Raw genomic sequence first — 15,208 nt, forward strand, 5'->3', positions numbered from 1 at the left:
TAATGGATTGTTCAAACGTTATTGCCGCGAAGCCTCTCGTTATCCAGTCTGACGGTGCCTTGTTCGTTGCCGGAGCGAGCCTCAGTGATCGTTACTCGGACTCCCAATTTGCATAAGGAAGTCGTAAGAGGGCATTAATGGGGTAGTGGTAACCTGGGTCGTTGCCATCGACCCGCCGGGGGTTCGATTCCCCCTTAATGCACTGCAGAGTTGTTCAGTTCTTCTTTTTGCCCATACCAAAATATCAACACCTCCAGCAGTTTGACGATGGTGCACCCATGCACACCATACGAATAGATGCATGGGAGATAAGCTAGCAGACATGTCCTCAGCTGAACCTTCCTTCGCCGTAAGTAATGACCCTCGTCCGACTGCAATTCCGCGTCAACTCTGCCTCGTCGACAGCACCCGCCCACGAGGACGATAGAGCCGCGGGTCAAAAGGAAGAGATGTATCTTGCTCATCGCGACATTGTTGCGGCGTTGCCTGTCATGCTTGGAGCCTTTCATGACGAGGTCGCTCGCCGCTTGGTCGGACGGGGGTGCTCGGGGAGCTCGGGGCAGGAAAAGTAGATGAGGAGACGGTGAGCGCGTTTCGTCGTACCCGAATGGTACGAAGAGTCTTCTCTGCTGTGCTACATATATATACCTAAGTGAACGAATTTGCGATGTCGTTACATCCCAAATGGCAAAAGCCCTGTTAGCGTCGGACGCACCCCAACAAAGGCGAGCTCAGCGAGTGGCACGCATATCTTCGTTAGCGCATCTTCATTCTTATTCGTACAGAGGGCGTTATGCAACGACAGTTTGAGGCACCGGACGACATCCATGAACGACGACCGCAGGAGTCGGAAGCGGTTGTGGCACAAGCCACACGACGAAGTGTCAGAGAACAGCATACGTGCATTAAAGAACGAAAGCCAAGGTCCTCAGCCAAAGCTATGCTATGCTACGCCATATATACCTATACATTGTACGTCTCGTGCGTGAGGGGGTTCGTGCAATGGTCATGAGCGATCGGGGAGGTTTAGACGATCGAGTGATAGGTGCGGCAGCCGACGAAGGACGGAGCGAGCGAGGCGAGAGGACCGGGAGTAGTCGGTCGAACACACGATCCTGTATCTCTCCTGTTGGAGCCAATTCGAAGCGGAGCGAGAGAAACAAGAATTGATTTGAGATAGACCAGAAGTGAAGTAGAAGGCTGGGTACCGAGATAGTGTGAGGAGAGGAGTGGGAATAGAGAGCTGTCGACGTAGGAGCCCGACGGCTGTTTCAGAGGGTCTCAACTACCGTAAATCGAGTATAGAGGGGAGACGCGATGTGCGTGCCAACCAAGATGTCCACCGATCATCACGCACGCTTACATATACATAGCGGCGAATATGGCGACAGCAACACCCGCGACGCCAGTGAGCGCGCTGAGAGGCAGAGTTGATGCGCCGTTACTCTTGCTGGTGGAGGCAGTGCTGGATGCAGCGGAAGAGGTACCAGAGACAGCCTTGCTGGTGGTGATCTTGGACGCGGTTGCGGACGTAGTGGTGGTCCCCGCGGGGGTGGCGCTGGAGGCAGCCGCGCTAGTGGTCGCCGCGGCACCGGAGGAAACAGCAGCAGAGATCTGGGCCAGCTCTTCAGCAGTGAAGGTGCCAGTCATGCCCGACATACTATGAACCGGTCAGTTGGTGATCGCACCGGACGTGTGAGCAGCAAGTACTCACGTGTACTTGGAGGAAAACGCAAGCGCGGGGAAGGCGGCATTGGTAGCGTCCTTGAGGCCAAGGGACTCGAAGCGGATGAAGCTGCACATGACCATGAGACGGATCCAAAGACGCAGACGCAAAGTGTGACTGACTAGTACTGGCCGTTCTGGCCAGTGCTCGCATCAGGAGTGAAAACGATCGAGCTGGTGGTGGACACGTCGACCGACTGAGTGATCACCTGGACCGGGGTCTATAAGACATGCGTCAGTACACCGCTGCATGGAAGGTAGCGGATGACGCAGTGTAAACAGCCGTAGCCATCCGCTACAGGCCATGACAATAGCCACAGCTCAAGCCGCGGCACCATAACTGTATAGAAGCCGGACTCGAAGAGAGTCGGTGCGGACGATGCCGCACATCTGCAATGAGCTCCAATCGTGTCTGTTGAACGGCTGTAGGGTTGAATCGTAGTAGAGTCCAGTCGCATCCCCGTTGCAAAGCTAGGTGAGGCAGCGGAAGAGATCCGCACAAGATGCGAAATCAGGCGATCTGTCAATCTGACGACATGCATTGCACCGATGGCGGAGCGCGCATGTTCACCCCCCCGCCCCCTTCACTCTACCAGCGCCCCACTTCCATAACACAAGCCCCCGACCGCCCGACCAGCGACGCGACCAACTTTCGAAACAGTGAATTAGACAAGCTCACCTGCTGGATCTGGTTGCCGACGTAGACGGAGACCTTGGAGGGACCGAAGTTGGCCAGCGAAGGCGACTGGCCGTCATCCTGCCAGGAAATGGTCTGCTGCTGGCCAGCGGTCCACTGGGACGAAGCGGTGGGCGAGGTTACCTACAGAGATAGAGTTTTAGCTCGCATACGCGGGAGATCATAGAGGTGGAGCAGACTTACGTAGATGGTCGCGAGCGCGGGAGAAACCGCGGCGGCGAGGACGAGGAGGGCGGTGGAGAACATCTTTAGTGTATTTGATGTAGAAGGAGTGGACTGGATAAGAGAGTGTATGGTGCGCTGAAAAGCGACGACGGTGTAGAGAGGAGAGGAAGACGAAAGCCGGAGGGCTGCTGAAAATGCGAGACGTCGGGGGACTGTAAGACAGCGGAGGCGGCTTGACAACCGATTTTGTAGAAGCACGTCTTTCCCGCGGAGCTTCAATTTCCCGTTCCTGGCGCGCTCTCTCAGTGCGGTGTCAAGCTCAATCTCGGCCCCCGCCCATGGCCTAATATAGCTTCTCGCTTCCGTTCACCATTCTGCCGATCCCGAGCTGCATGCTGTATAAAAATACTTGATATACGCAAACATAGGTGCCCGCAAAACAAGTACGGATGCATACCCAATAGACAAATCGAGTACGGAACACACAACATGGAAGGATCAAACACAGTGACGACAGGTGCCGACGACAGCGCGAACAGATGGTCCCCTAATAGTAAGGCATCAGCGCCTTCAGCCTGCGCAAAATAGCCCGCCCTCTTGCCCGGAAGGTCGAGTCAATGTCAAGCTGAGGCAGACCGACCGTAGCCGGAGCGCCCCCACGGCGTGCGGCATGCGTCGTACCTCCAGAAGCAACCGACCGACCAGTCTTAGAAGCATGCAGGCCGGCAGGTCCATTCCTAGAGTCCATGGTCGACAGCAGCGCGATCGTGATCTCGTCCTCAAAGCTCCAAGATGCCGACATTGTCATTCGTCGCTCGCCAGACTCCCGTCTCCGCAGCGGCGTGCAAGTCCCAAGCTGCTTCTCGCAAACCGCAACCGCGCTGCCGCAGGGAGTTGTCGGGCGACCGGCTACGCAAGTAGAGCGCGTGGGGTGCTCAACGGTGTAAGTGAACTGGAACGCCTTGCGCAGGTCGTAGATGACTTGGCGACGACGCAGCGGAGTTGCTTTGCGCTTGGGTACTGCCAGTTGGACGTGTGGGAGCTGGAAGGGTTTCAACTGTATGATGGGAAACTTGTCTAGAATAGAAGAGTCGAGGGTAGGAATGCTTGGAAGGAACGACAGACACTCCTGAGAAGGGAGGGTGGTAGGCTGAGGTATGCCCTCTACGGTTGTTTCGGAGCTGATGGGCTGTGGTTGCTGTTGCACGGACGGTGAAGGAGGATGTCCAACATCGTACGGGATGTCGGCCAATTCCGCGGACCAGGTGTTCGCTACGCAACCCTTTTCTGAACTGCTGGGACTTCCCTCGTCGTATGAACGCAGATCAAGTCGAGTGTCTGGGTCAGGATCAGGCCAGAAGACGTCGACAAACGGAGGATATCTCAGAGCTGCGATGTCATCCCAGGCCTCACCGAAAGGCGCCAGAAAGTCATGCGTCTTGACAGAGAGACCATGGAGACGTTGATCAGCGTCGTAGGCGAGCAGCTACAGCGTATAGGCCGAGACGTCTGCGGTCAATGTCTCGTCGTCTGAGGTGCAAAGCTGGGACATACCCCGTCAATGAAAGACAGAAATGCCGCATCGACGCTCAGCGTAGTCGACCTCGAAGGCCCATCGCTCGCCCGCTCCCAACGATCTTGGCTGTTACAAGAATCATAAGGGTCGCCTAGAGCGAGCTCGTGCAGCATGACCCCCAAGCTGTAGTAGTCCACACGCTCATCGTACACCAAGACGTTCCGTCCGCTCATCCAGACCGGCGCATATAACAACTCCGGTGCAGCATATCGCCTGGTGAACGATACCTGGTCGTTCGCGCTCAAGATGATCGGCCCAAAATACGCGGTTGCACGGGGCGGCGCATCCTCCCAAGCGGAGTTGCTGGAGAAGTCTGGAGCGTCGTCGAAGCACTCTGCATAGCTGGTCCGAGAAGGCGCAGAGAGAGGCCGTAGCCGAGCCGAACCGAAATCGGTGATCACGGCGTGGCCGTCGGCGGAAACGAGAACGTTGGCAGGCTTGACGTCTTGATGGACTATGCCTTGCCCATGTAGAAAAAGCAAGCCGAGGATGAGTTCTGCTGAGAGTAGGCGGAGGGAACCGAGAGCGTCGCTGTAAGGCAAAGTCGATGGAAAGGTAGCCGGCAGGGAGACCGAGTTGGGGAGCGTCCTGGGACCAAGGGTAGCTGATGAACCTTGAGGACGAAGGCTGAATTGGCGTTGGATAGCGATGTCGGACAGAGTTGTACACAGACGTTCCTGAACGAGGCGCATATAATCAGACTGGGCTGTAGTGGACACCGATCATATGACGTACCATGACAATAAACACATGCTCCTTCGTCTGGAATGCAGCGTGGATCCTTTGCAAGAACGCGCTTCCGGGCCCGTTCCTCCGACTGAGGGCTTCGAGTATCTGTACCTCCGTCTTGACTTCGCGCACATCATCTATACTCATCCATCTCTTGGTAAGCACCTTGACCGCGACCCGCGAGGAGTGGTTGCCCGAGCGAGATGATTCGGCCAAGAGGACTTTGCCATAACCGCCGCGGCCCAGAGTTCCCAGGAACTTCAGATTAGACAGAAAATATTGATGAGGGAGAGCCTCTGATTGCACAGATGTGCCAGATCCAGATGGCGGCAAGGAAGATAGAGAAAACTGCGGAGCCGCAAGCTGTGAAGATGGTCCGGCAGACAACGAGGAGAAGGACTCTGAGAGGTCGAGAAAATTGCACTGGGCTAGGGACTCGGCGTTCACCAAGGCACTGCCAGCTTCTGACCATAAACCCGGAGGAAACTTGAGCGAGCAGTTAGCACCATTGCCAGAGACTGGAGCGCGGGAGTTGTCGGATGGGTCAGAGAATGTGAACCCAGGGAGCGAAGAGGAGGGTCTGAAGGCTCCCAAGTAGCTGGGCCCATTTCCGCCGGACACATCAGATGTCACGTAAGGCTGGTCTGGAGAAGTGATGCCGGTTTTGATGCAGCAGAAATCGTCGGAATGAAAGGAAGCAAGATAGTTTGTTGTAGCTCGGGATCTGAGCGTGGACACCGGTTCAGGCGACACTCTTCCGTCCATACAGGGCCCACCGTAGAAGCTAGAGGTTATCATCGAGTGTAAGAATAGGTGAAGGAGCGTAGAAGTCCAAAGCTAATGTTGTGTTGGTGTGACAGCTAGAAGGTCCAAAGAGAGACCTCAGATGAACCGATTGCGTGCTGTTAGCTTATTTAATCTAAGCTCTGGGCTGCAGGCGCGTAGCAAGCAGCTTGGATAATACTTCAAGTCACGTAGTTCTGAGCAAAGAGAGTAACATGCAGGAGTAGGAGTAGTGGCGGTCGAAGGAGTGTAGTAGCCTCCGGCGGCGACAAACCTTTTGACTTACCCAATCGGGCCAAACCAGACAAATTACGTAACGGCGTTGGGGCGCCGACGCATCCATCCGCCGCTATGCTGCAGTGCGCGCCAGTAGACCACGACTTGCCTCGTCTCCACCAATCGTCTTCTTGCTCGTAGTCATCAAGAACATACTCCTATACAAATGTCTTCTGGACTGACCGGCACTGCGGAGAAGGCCGGAGAGATGCTCAATAAGCTCGTTGATGCCGCGGAGGACTTCGTGGACGAGATGAACCCGACGCATGAGGACGAGCAGGAGGGTGGTGCAGAAGGAGCTGAGGATGGCGACGCCGACGCCATGGCTGCGCGAAAGAAGAAGCTGGAGGAACTGCGGAAGAAAATGGTACGTTACGAATTTTACCCTCTGACCATTGCATAGGCTATATTCTGATCTTGGTCTACTTGTTTCTAGAGGTCGTCAGCAAAAGCCAACCGCGCATCCGTCATCGAAGAGAGTGCAAAGGCGAAAATGACAGCTCGCGAGGCGGCGCGGTTAGAGAGGCAGCGCAAGCTTGCGGAGACCTTGAGGCAGAAGGCGGATGCGGAAGAGCGGGGTGAGGACATGGAGCGGCAGAAGAATTGGGAGTACACAATCGAGGAGAACGATGAATGGGAGAAGAAGCTGGCGAAGAAGGCGAGGCGCGCGGATTTCTCGTTCAATGGTACGTCCTATGCCCTATAATGCGCTGGACATCCTGCTATGCGAGTGGTCTGTTAACAACGAGGGTGTTGACAACTGTACGCGTACTCTAGATGATGCGGATGCTGCGAGGCGAAAGTACAAGAAGGACTTGGATCACCTCAAGCCTGACCTCGAGAGTTACAACAGGCAAAAGGAGATCGCACTTGGTTTAGCTGCTGGAACGTTGACAAAACAAGGGCAAGCGAGTGGCTCGTCAGCTGTCACCGCCTTTGACCCGTCAAGTGGTGTTATGGTATGTCCTCATGTATGCATATAATGGCCCTATCGCAAGTGCTGACCACGCTTGATTCAGACAGGACCCACGAGCCTTCAGCAACAGCTCGCCGCTGAAAATCTCTACCGAGACGCGAACAGCTTACTATATGCTGATAACAAGCCAAGTGAAGACGCGATTGACCGTGTCATCAGCAAGATCAACAAAGAGTACGTGAGCAGTCTATGTACAACAACTTTGAATTACTGATACCCTCGTTTAGTGTCGACAAGAAGAGCAAGTTCTCGAGGAAGCGGCACAACGAGGACGAGGGAGACATCACCTACATCAATGAGCGCAATCGTGTATTCAACAAAAAGGTAAGGTGGCTCTCACACGAACACACTGTTCATTGACCCGAACTTGTACCTCCATAGATTGCGCGGTATTACGACAAGTACACTGCGGAAATTCGCGCTAGTTTCGAGCGCGGAACCGCGCTATGATGTTTCCCATGATGTATGCTTGTTTGCTGGACACTCGGTGTATTCGTTTTGTCTCCCGTGTACTATAGTATCATATCTTGATAATCTTTGCTATCCTCTTATGCACACGATGCATTGCGTGTAGCAACTGCAAGAGTCCCTTTGTCGTTGAATGGGGCTTTACGATCACGTGAGTGCGCGTCGTAGATCGCGCGCGTCCAACTCCCGCGTCGCTTCTCAGCCCTTTCTCCCCTCCTCCACATCCACCGTCTTCCACACTGCGAAGCCCAAGCCTGGGTATCAGGCCAATTTTCTCTATATGCTGTGGAGATGCAGAAGCTAGCACCCGACAAGGATACTGCTCGTCCAGAGAGCAAACAGATCCAGTTCCTGGAGAACAAGGCAAGACACTTGTATGCCCATCCCCGTTCCTACCGGCGCTCAACGAAGTACACTCAGATCAACAGACTTCGATGGATGAACGACGACCTCAACAAGCAGGTCTTCACGGCGAACCAGCGCGGCCATCGCCTTGCTGCCAAGCTAGGCTACCAAGACCTCAGTCAGGCCGAGGCTGCTCTCGCCACTCAAGTCGGAGTGGACGCGTCGGAGACGCAGCAGAGCCAGCTTGAACAGCTTGGCCAGTATCCGTCCGAGGAGCTTGCCTCTCACGTTCAAGAGTTACAGTCGGAGTTGACGAGCCATATTCAGCTCAGCAAGTCGACACTCAGTGTCTTGGGCGACGCCCTGAACGCGATAACGGAGCTGAGGGGGGAGAACGAGAAGTTCAGGGAGGAGTTGGCCAAGGCAAGTGCGAGCGTGGCGGGCAAGCTCGAGGTGCAGGTGGGGCAAGGCGTGCAGAAGGCAGAGGACGACGACTCCAGCGGAGCTCGTTTGTCCTCCTTCGACACGGGCGAGCTCGCGTACGTCTTGGCGGAACATGCTGCCCTCAAAGCCAAATATGCCGCTCTTCACAAGGCCAAGCAAGTGGCGGACGACAAGCACGCGGAGGACTACAAGCGGTGGAAGGAGTTCAAACAATGGCTGGACGCAGAGATCCAGAAGGCAGAGCGCGATGAGAGCGCCGCTAAGCGCAGAAAGCTGAATCATCCTGAAGACAAAGATGAGAAGGGCAGCATTGCGGCCAAGGGGGGGCGCAAGACGAAGCACAAGAGATTACAGGGGCGCGTGGCCTCGAATCCGCGTTTCCGCTCCGAAGTATCATCGAGGATACCGACTCTTGGTAAGTTCTCATCACTTGAAGGTTCACACTCGTCTTGAACATTGCCTATGAAGGACCGTTTCCCCCTGCTGTCGAGCCCGCGGTGCTCACTTCGAGGGACTTGAACTCCTCGTCATCTGCATCATCATCCGGCAATGCGTTTCCTTCGAAGTCGGGGGGTGTTCCTCCTGTACCCCTTGAGCATGTGAAGCAGAGCTCACCTATGGTCGTCTCTAAAGAGAAGGAGAACACGCCGAGCTCCTCTGATACAGAGCCTGATTCACAACGTATGTCAATCGTTCTCGAGGTCCTACCAAACATACTGAGATTTGCCCAGCTATCGCTTACCTGTACCCCTCTCAACTGGATGTAGCGGGGTTATCCTCTCCGGCTCCGTCCACGATCCCTCAGAAACGTCCGTGCTCCCCTGTGCAAGATCGCGGTTCGTCCGAGACTGAAGTAGAGTCACAAGGTGGTCAGCGTCATATCCTTTGCATGACATGAACTTACGATGCGCGCATACTTGCAACCAGTTGCGACGTTCCTATACCCTTCCCAGATCACCCCCCTCACCCCAGCCCAAGTCGCCGAGAAGACTGCCAAACCGGACCCACCCGCTCAGCAAGCTCAGCAGCTTCAGACGCCGATGTCCATCGCACGTCCTCTGGCAGGCAAGTTGAAGCGCAAACACGCGATTTCGGCTCAAATGCCTCCGCCTTCTTCGCCTACGCTCTCAGACCCTTTCGGTCCGTCGTCGCGTTCGGCAGTAGATACCAAGCCGCGACTACCCGAGACGCCAATGTCGCGGCCGTCTAAGAAGGGCAAGGAACGTGCGACAGAGAATGACGAGAATGTCCCTGCCAGCTCCGACGTGAGCACGGCCGGAAAGAGGCACCCGACCGATTACTCGATGTACAAAGGTCGCGGGCGGTATGGTCCAGAGGCTCAGTGCGTGTTGTTGTCGTTGATGTGGCCGCCTGCTAGTTGCCTTGTTGCATTGGGGCTAACGAGCATGTGTAGAGCGGGCAAGGAGACGATCAACGCGCTGTTCGAGGTTGATCCGGAGCGCAACGGAGGCGTGGGCTTCCAGTTCGAGGAGGTCGTGCGCGACAGGGAGAAGCGCAAGCAGCTGCATGGTGGCGATTGCGAGTGCTGTCGCGATGTACGTCTTCTCTATCCTTTGGCGTTGCCCTGAGGTGGGCGCTCAGGTCGTGTATGTGCTTGCAGTACTACGAAGCTGTCGGACCCCTCCCTGCGCGCCTCCAGCCTCCCATGTGGCGGTCTCCCGAGTCCTCTCCCTCCAAGAAGCCAGCGCGGATATCGTTTGGAGACGACAACGAGGATGCGAGCTCTTCTTTTGCGATCGAGGAGCATAAGAACGCGATCTCGCGCCACAGACAGGGATGGGAGCGGCCGAAGACCCCACCCGGGTATTGGAACATCGGATTCCCGACCACTCAAGAGGTTGATGCGATGAATGCTGAGGCAGCGCGGATGCACGAGAGGAAGCGGGCGATGGTCGCGGAGGAAGCTGAGTGAGTACCTTGTGCTTTCTGTTGGTGCTTTGCGTGCTGCGGTTCTAACGAAGTGGGACGTTCAGGCGCGGGGGTAAGTACCGAAAACGGTGACCAGGCCATCCAACTGGATGCCCCTGAACTCTGCTTTTGGTATCTGCTGTGTGCCACTATGACTCTGGATCTTGCTCTACGCTATGTTCTATGTATGTATATGCCATGACTTACCTTACGCTGACACTCCTGGAATACTAAGCTAACGCCGACATGGGCCAATCGCAATCGTTGTTTGTCCCCATTTGTCGTCCGCCCCAGTGATGCAGCTCTCACGACTAGATAAGTACTTTATCGCCGTGCATTCGATGTCTTACTCTGCCCACCTAGGACGGCTTGCACGACTAGATGAAGCGGATATCTGCTTGTCTTGTCATATCAACCCTCTCTTTGAGTCCAACCTCTCGGGCGACTTCGCCGTCACGCTCAAATCGCGGTCATTCCACTATCGCGTAGAACCAATACTTTCCAGGATGCACCGGTGTTTACAGATAGATGATACATTGAGGGTCATCTTCAACGAGCTTGAGGATCTGACCTATGACCCGGTCATTCCCGACTTGCTACGCTCACGCAGTCTCAGTACCATCCGCGCCCTCGCGGCTCTCGCTCAGACTTGTAGAGCGTTCAAAGAACCTGCTTTGGACATCCTCTGGCGCCACATCCCTGACTTGTTCGTCCTGATCAGCCGGATTCTCCCAGAAAGAAGTCATTTCATCGTATACGGTGAATACGAAGAAAACGCTACTCTGGTAGTGTACTCTCGGAACCTTTCAATGCTTTCAATGCTAACTTTATTGGCATATACAGTACTTGACGGGCGATCTCCACGCCGTGGATTGGACCAAACTAGATCCATACGTTACCAGAATACAATGTGTCGGCGTAATCATACCAGAACTGCGTACCGGGTTCAGGCCTCTCCTTCATCCGGACTACGTCTTGAACCCTCTACTCGACTATCTTAGCCACCATGCAAGTGCTCCTGATACTCTGTTCCCAAGCCTCCGTTCAGTGATTTTCAAAGATTCGTGGGTCGCCCCACAATACGCTAGGCTCTTGTTGACTCCTCACCTGCGGAGACTCGTGCTACCGACGCTCTCCTTCTCGGTATGTCCTGGATGGTTCTGGGATAGATTCAGGTTTAGGCTGACTTTGGTGCAGCAAGACGTTGGGCCCATGAATCCTCAGCAAGCGCCGTTCAGGAACCTCCTGCCACATATCCCGAACGCGGTGGTCAGAATGGGCAACCTCGCTAGCATCCATATCAACAGCACAATACTCCTTCAGGACTCTGTAACAGCTCACCTCGCATCACTCCCTACCCTGACGAGTATCTACGTCGACGGTACGGCGGGTTGCGCATCATTCCAACCGGTGCAATTTCCTCACCTGCGCAACCTTCTCATAACATGCCGAGATGCTAATTCTGCTGCGATGCTGTCTCTCCTTGACGCCCCTGCGCTTGAAAAAGTCATGGTACTCTGTACGTGGGACGCTCAGGATGTCAAGGGCATGGACGAACACATCTCCGAATGGCTGGACGTCCTATACCGGCCACCTTTAACCTCGGACCTAACATGGGTGCCTGCACTGGAGCACTTCATTCTTCTCCTGGGAGAGGGCCAGAAGGAGATGTTCGCACGTCACAAAGACGTCACCATCGACACATTTCTCGATAACGGCCCCGAGGCCCTCCGCGATCTCGTCAGATTTCGACTCCTGCGAACGGTTCGCATCGAAATCGACATCATGATCCAACTCGACAACGATTTTGTGCGCGCGCTAGCGGAGGGCCTACCCAATATCGAAGAACTCAGCCTGACGCCCCCGCCCGGCGTGGCGTTCGAGCTTCCAACCGGCTGCGTCCTCCCTACATTCGACAGCCTGGTCGCGTTCTCGGAGCACTGCCCCAAACTGGCCACCCTCAGCCTCGCTATTCGCGCCACCTTCGCATCGTACGCGTTCTGGTATACATATCGGCAGTCCACCGCCGGGACAGAACGGCGCCCCTCGCCCCTCAAGACGCTGTCGCTCTGGACGACACCGATGATTGGCGGCGCGAACGCGCGCACCGTCAGCGTCTTTCTTGGGTGGATTTTCCCAGAGTTGGTGTCGCTGCGGCCTTATGTGCAGGCTGTGGTTGGGAGGGTGTTCAACAAGGAGATGCGGCACGTTGCGCAAGCGGAGTGGACGGCTGTCTTGAGTGAGTTGAGGCTACGTGGTGAGGTCCCGCCATGATGTTTGATACACGATATGGTGTACTGCGTCACTACGCACATCTACAGCTGTTTTTGCCGTCTGACAACGTCTTACTACCTACATAAACGACAGCTTCGTGATCTTGCGCAAGGACCAGACTGAACGGCCCGCGTCCGTGGTGCAAGACGCTTGCGGTGGTTTGTGATTTGTAGCGGCGCAGGTCGCTTGCAGAACCGTTGTGGACGTCTGGCGCCCGTATCCGGCCGATGACTCCGTGGGGTGCACCGTGCACTGTTCAACTTGCTGGCAGCTCTGATCTCCTACATAGCCCTCACGATATACCAAGTGCCGGTGTCCAGCGCCACACATCAACGCAAGTATCCTATATCGCGAGCATCTCACGGCCTCTACTGATACAAGTCACGCTCTAGACCGGGTCAGAGCCAGACAAACCGCGATGAGTCTTTGGAACAAGATCCCCTTCCCAGCGGCCGCTGAACACTTGCCCGTCACCGATCGGAATGTCCTCGCTGGGCTTGCCTCTGTATCAGACGTCCATGCTTGGACCACAGCCAAGGTGGACGAGTACCGCAAGCTCGCACTCGTGCTTGTCTCCATCTACAACGCTGTCACTCCCATTCATCGACTTCCCACCGAAATCCTCGAGCAGATCTTCCAACGAAGATGGGACAACCGCGCTGGCCTGTATCTCTCCCACGTCTGCCGTCGTTGGCGCGACATTCTTCTCCATAGCGCTCGATTCTGGGCAGGCGCATTGGAGAGCGAGGAGATCGACGCAATACATGCCACCCATGATCCCGTGCCATATTTGAAGGCCCTCCTCTCGCGCGCCAAACCGCACACTCACGGCATGAGTCTTCGCTTCCGGGGATTCCCCCCTCGTGTCGTCGAGTCATTGGATTTGTACTTTGACCGGCTTGTGTCGCTGCAGGTGGCCGTAGGCGAAGACGACCTACCTGACCGGCTATGGCCTGCGCTTCTTGGCGGAATGCCGCATCTACGGGACCTATGCATCCAGGTATTGGTGACAGAGCAGGACATCGACGCATGGTCTGACCCAGACGACGTTTATCGGGTCTGGTTCTACGAAGAGTACGAGGACATGAGATGGAGCGAGCTTTCCATGTTGTCCGCTGACCATCTCCCTTCACTCATTCGGTTAACCTGTCCCCCCAATATCCTCCGGCACTTCTCCAACACTCCGTTCAGACATCTGAAGCTACAGTGGTGGGAGAACATGTCACCTGACCGCGAGACACACCCATACCCAGACCACGAATGGATCGGCACGCTCAGTGTCTTCGTGGGTCATGACGCTCTGGAGACGTTAGAACTCATGCCATGGAATTTCGCTGAGATTTCATCACCAGCTCTTGCCCCTGTGACATTTTCTCTTTTGCGTTACCTGCGCATTGAAAACGATGATGCAAAGGCCATTGCCCAGTTCATGATCTTGCTCCCCTTCCCGGCCACGCTGCGCATCCATCTCGTCAACAGTTCGTGGTTCCGTGATCCTGATTTCTCCGAGCTCCTCCCACAGGAGGATGATACACAGCTTCGCGCGATTGTAGGAGCCGTCGATTGCGTGCACATCGAACAGGCGCGACTTGACACCGCTGATTCCTACCGAAACTACCACTTCATCCGATGCTACGCTGCCGACCTCGAACGTCTCCGCATGGATAAGTACACACTCTCTCCGGACGGTTTAATCGATGTCTTCCGCGATCACGCGCGAATCACACGTCTCGTACTCAGCCTCGAGGAGAGCGGTGTTCCCATAGACTTCCACGCATTCCCGCAGCTGGAGGAGCTCGACGTGAGCGGGCCGTACGTGGATTACACGCTGGATCTGCTGCAACCGATTCCGTCGGAACGAACAAAACGACCGAAAAATACCATTTGCCCTTCTCTGGCAAGGCTCATTATCCGTCTGCGAAACCCAGACTCCTCAAAGGAGGCGTCCACGGAGTTCGAGGTTGCTGTTTCAGGGGGCCAGTGCTCTGGCCTACGAGAGGTCCTTGCGCAACGTGCAACTCCGTACCGAAACCGTCTCTCATATTTGGAGATCAATCTTCCTTCACCCACAGAGTCGGGACTCGGTCACTCTATCTCGCAGACCACCATCAAGGGTCTGCGAGAGCTGGTCGATGGTCCCGTCATCGTGAAGTCTGGCGGATGATCCGGATGCGAGCTCGTCCATGAAAACTTAGGCTACCGTAATAGAGCTGAACTCTGCCAAGTAGTATCCCACCACCAATGTCAACGATCGCTGTTGTTTAGGGTGATCAGAGCCTGCCGATGCAGTTTGACTATATGGTAGCGAAAAGGCAAACAAGAGTATATCTTGCGTCCATTCAGACCACGGGGAGCGCCACGTCATGCATACTTCACATGTTTCAAACCTCAGTGACGACACCCGTCTTGATGTCGAGCACGAATCCCCGCACCCCCTTCTTCAGAGCCTCGGGTAGCAGCTCACTCTGCTGCGCGGCCTCAATATCCTCCTTCACGCTTTCAGCGATCGTCTTGTCGTGAAACGAGATCGGTGGCCAAGCCTCGATTTCCGCCCTCCTCTCCGGATGCCTGTTGCACGAATGACGGTTAGAAAGAATCCAGTTTCGCACAGCTACAAGGATAGGCGAAACGACATAAGGACGCACCGCGCAATCGTATCGGCCTTCAAGTCCTCGTCCTTGAAATGTGTCGCGCCGCAGTCGGTATGGTGCACGATGAGCAGCTGCTTGAGGGTCCCGTGGCCCAAGAGGGCGTCGAGCGTGATGATGTCGATCAGCGAGAGCCTCACACGTCCGCCGGCGTTGCGGAGGACGGCGGCGTC

At 55.5% G+C, this 15,208-nt stretch overlaps 6 protein-coding genes and 1 non-coding gene across 7 annotated transcripts; 4 read left to right on the forward strand and 3 right to left on the reverse strand.

Annotated features, from left to right (window-relative positions):
- The first annotated feature begins 131 nt into the window (after positions 1-131).
- Positions 132-202, forward strand: DICSQDRAFT_t78. The gene has a single exon. It is a non-coding gene; the product is annotated as a tRNA-Gly (tRNA).
- Positions 203-852: 650 nt separating this feature from the next.
- Positions 853-2,786, reverse strand: DICSQDRAFT_136307 (uncharacterized protein). The gene is made up of 5 exons (XM_007365430.1): positions 2,606-2,786; positions 2,405-2,545; positions 1,849-1,946; positions 1,715-1,795; positions 853-1,660 (listed from the first exon to the last, which is right to left on the reverse strand). Exons 1-5 carry the CDS (start codon positions 2,666-2,668, stop codon positions 1,360-1,362), a joined length of 684 nt encoding a protein of 227 aa, XP_007365492.1. The 5' UTR covers positions 2,669-2,786; the 3' UTR covers positions 853-1,359.
- A 1,463-nt stretch (positions 2,787-4,249) lies between these two features.
- DICSQDRAFT_39082 (kinase-like protein) lies at positions 4,250-4,651 on the reverse strand (the record flags this gene model as incomplete). The annotated part of the gene is made up of 1 exon (XM_007365431.1): positions 4,250-4,651. A coding segment is annotated over one exon (402 nt), but the record flags the coding sequence as incomplete, so codon positions are not given.
- Positions 4,652-6,055: 1,404 nt separating this feature from the next.
- On the forward strand, positions 6,056-7,446 carry DICSQDRAFT_136310 (SYF2-domain-containing protein). The gene is made up of 6 exons (XM_007365432.1): positions 6,056-6,318; positions 6,388-6,637; positions 6,729-6,910; positions 6,971-7,101; positions 7,155-7,251; positions 7,309-7,446. The coding sequence occupies exons 1-6, from the start codon at positions 6,118-6,120 to the stop codon at positions 7,375-7,377; spliced, it is 930 nt and encodes a 309-aa protein (XP_007365494.1). The 5' UTR covers positions 6,056-6,117; the 3' UTR covers positions 7,378-7,446.
- Positions 7,447-7,606: 160 nt separating this feature from the next.
- On the forward strand, positions 7,607-10,380 carry DICSQDRAFT_154988 (uncharacterized protein). Its single transcript, XM_007365433.1, has 8 exons — positions 7,607-7,758; positions 7,816-8,599; positions 8,653-8,865; positions 8,916-9,050; positions 9,112-9,526; positions 9,599-9,740; positions 9,806-10,113; positions 10,179-10,380. The coding sequence occupies exons 1-8, from the start codon at positions 7,687-7,689 to the stop codon at positions 10,204-10,206; spliced, it is 2,097 nt and encodes a 698-aa protein (XP_007365495.1). The 5' UTR covers positions 7,607-7,686; the 3' UTR covers positions 10,207-10,380.
- A 2,425-nt stretch (positions 10,381-12,805) lies between these two features.
- DICSQDRAFT_169806 (uncharacterized protein) lies at positions 12,806-14,551 on the forward strand (the record flags this gene model as incomplete). Its single annotated transcript, XM_007365434.1, has 1 exon — positions 12,806-14,551. The coding sequence occupies one exon, from the start codon at positions 12,806-12,808 to the stop codon at positions 14,549-14,551; it is 1,746 nt and encodes a 581-aa protein (XP_007365496.1).
- Positions 14,552-14,768: 217 nt separating this feature from the next.
- On the reverse strand, positions 14,769-15,169 carry DICSQDRAFT_169807 (uncharacterized protein; the record flags this gene model as incomplete). Its single annotated transcript, XM_007365435.1, has 2 exons — positions 14,769-14,955; positions 15,033-15,169. Coding segments are annotated over 2 exons (324 nt in total), but the record flags the coding sequence as incomplete, so codon positions are not given.
- Positions 15,170-15,208: the final 39 nt, after the last annotated feature.

This window comes from Dichomitus squalens (assembly GCF_000275845.1).
Source record: "Dichomitus squalens LYAD-421 SS1 unplaced genomic scaffold DICSQscaffold_12, whole genome shotgun sequence".
Classification (NCBI taxonomy): Eukaryota; Fungi; Basidiomycota; class Agaricomycetes; order Polyporales; family Polyporaceae; genus Dichomitus; species Dichomitus squalens.

Coding starts and splice junctions, on each gene's coding strand:
- DICSQDRAFT_154988 (XM_007365433.1), top strand. CDS start 7,687: ATGCAGAAGCTAGCACCCGACAAGGATACTGCTCGTCCAGAGAGCAAA. Junction 8,600..8,652: donor ATCGAGGATACCGACTCTTG/GTAAGTTCTCAT, acceptor TTGCCTATGAAG/GACCGTTTCCCCCTGCTGTC. Junction 9,741..9,805: donor ATTGCGAGTGCTGTCGCGAT/GTACGTCTTCTC, acceptor ATGTGCTTGCAG/TACTACGAAGCTGTCGGACC.
- DICSQDRAFT_136310 (XM_007365432.1), top strand. CDS start 6,118: ATGTCTTCTGGACTGACCGGCACTGCGGAGAAGGCCGGAGAGATGCTC. Junction 6,319..6,387: donor AGGAACTGCGGAAGAAAATG/GTACGTTACGAA, acceptor ACTTGTTTCTAG/AGGTCGTCAGCAAAAGCCAA. Junction 6,638..6,728: donor CGCGGATTTCTCGTTCAATG/GTACGTCCTATG, acceptor CGCGTACTCTAG/ATGATGCGGATGCTGCGAGG.
- DICSQDRAFT_136307 (XM_007365430.1), bottom strand. CDS start 2,668: ATGTTCTCCACCGCCCTCCTCGTCCTCGCCGCCGCGGTTTCTCCCGCG. Junction 2,546..2,605: donor CCGCGCTCGCGACCATCTAC/GTAAGTCTGCTC, acceptor CTATCTCTGTAG/GTAACCTCGCCCACCGCTTC. Junction 1,796..1,848: donor GGCCAGAACGGCCAGTACTA/GTCAGTCACACT, acceptor GGTCATGTGCAG/CTTCATCCGCTTCGAGTCCC.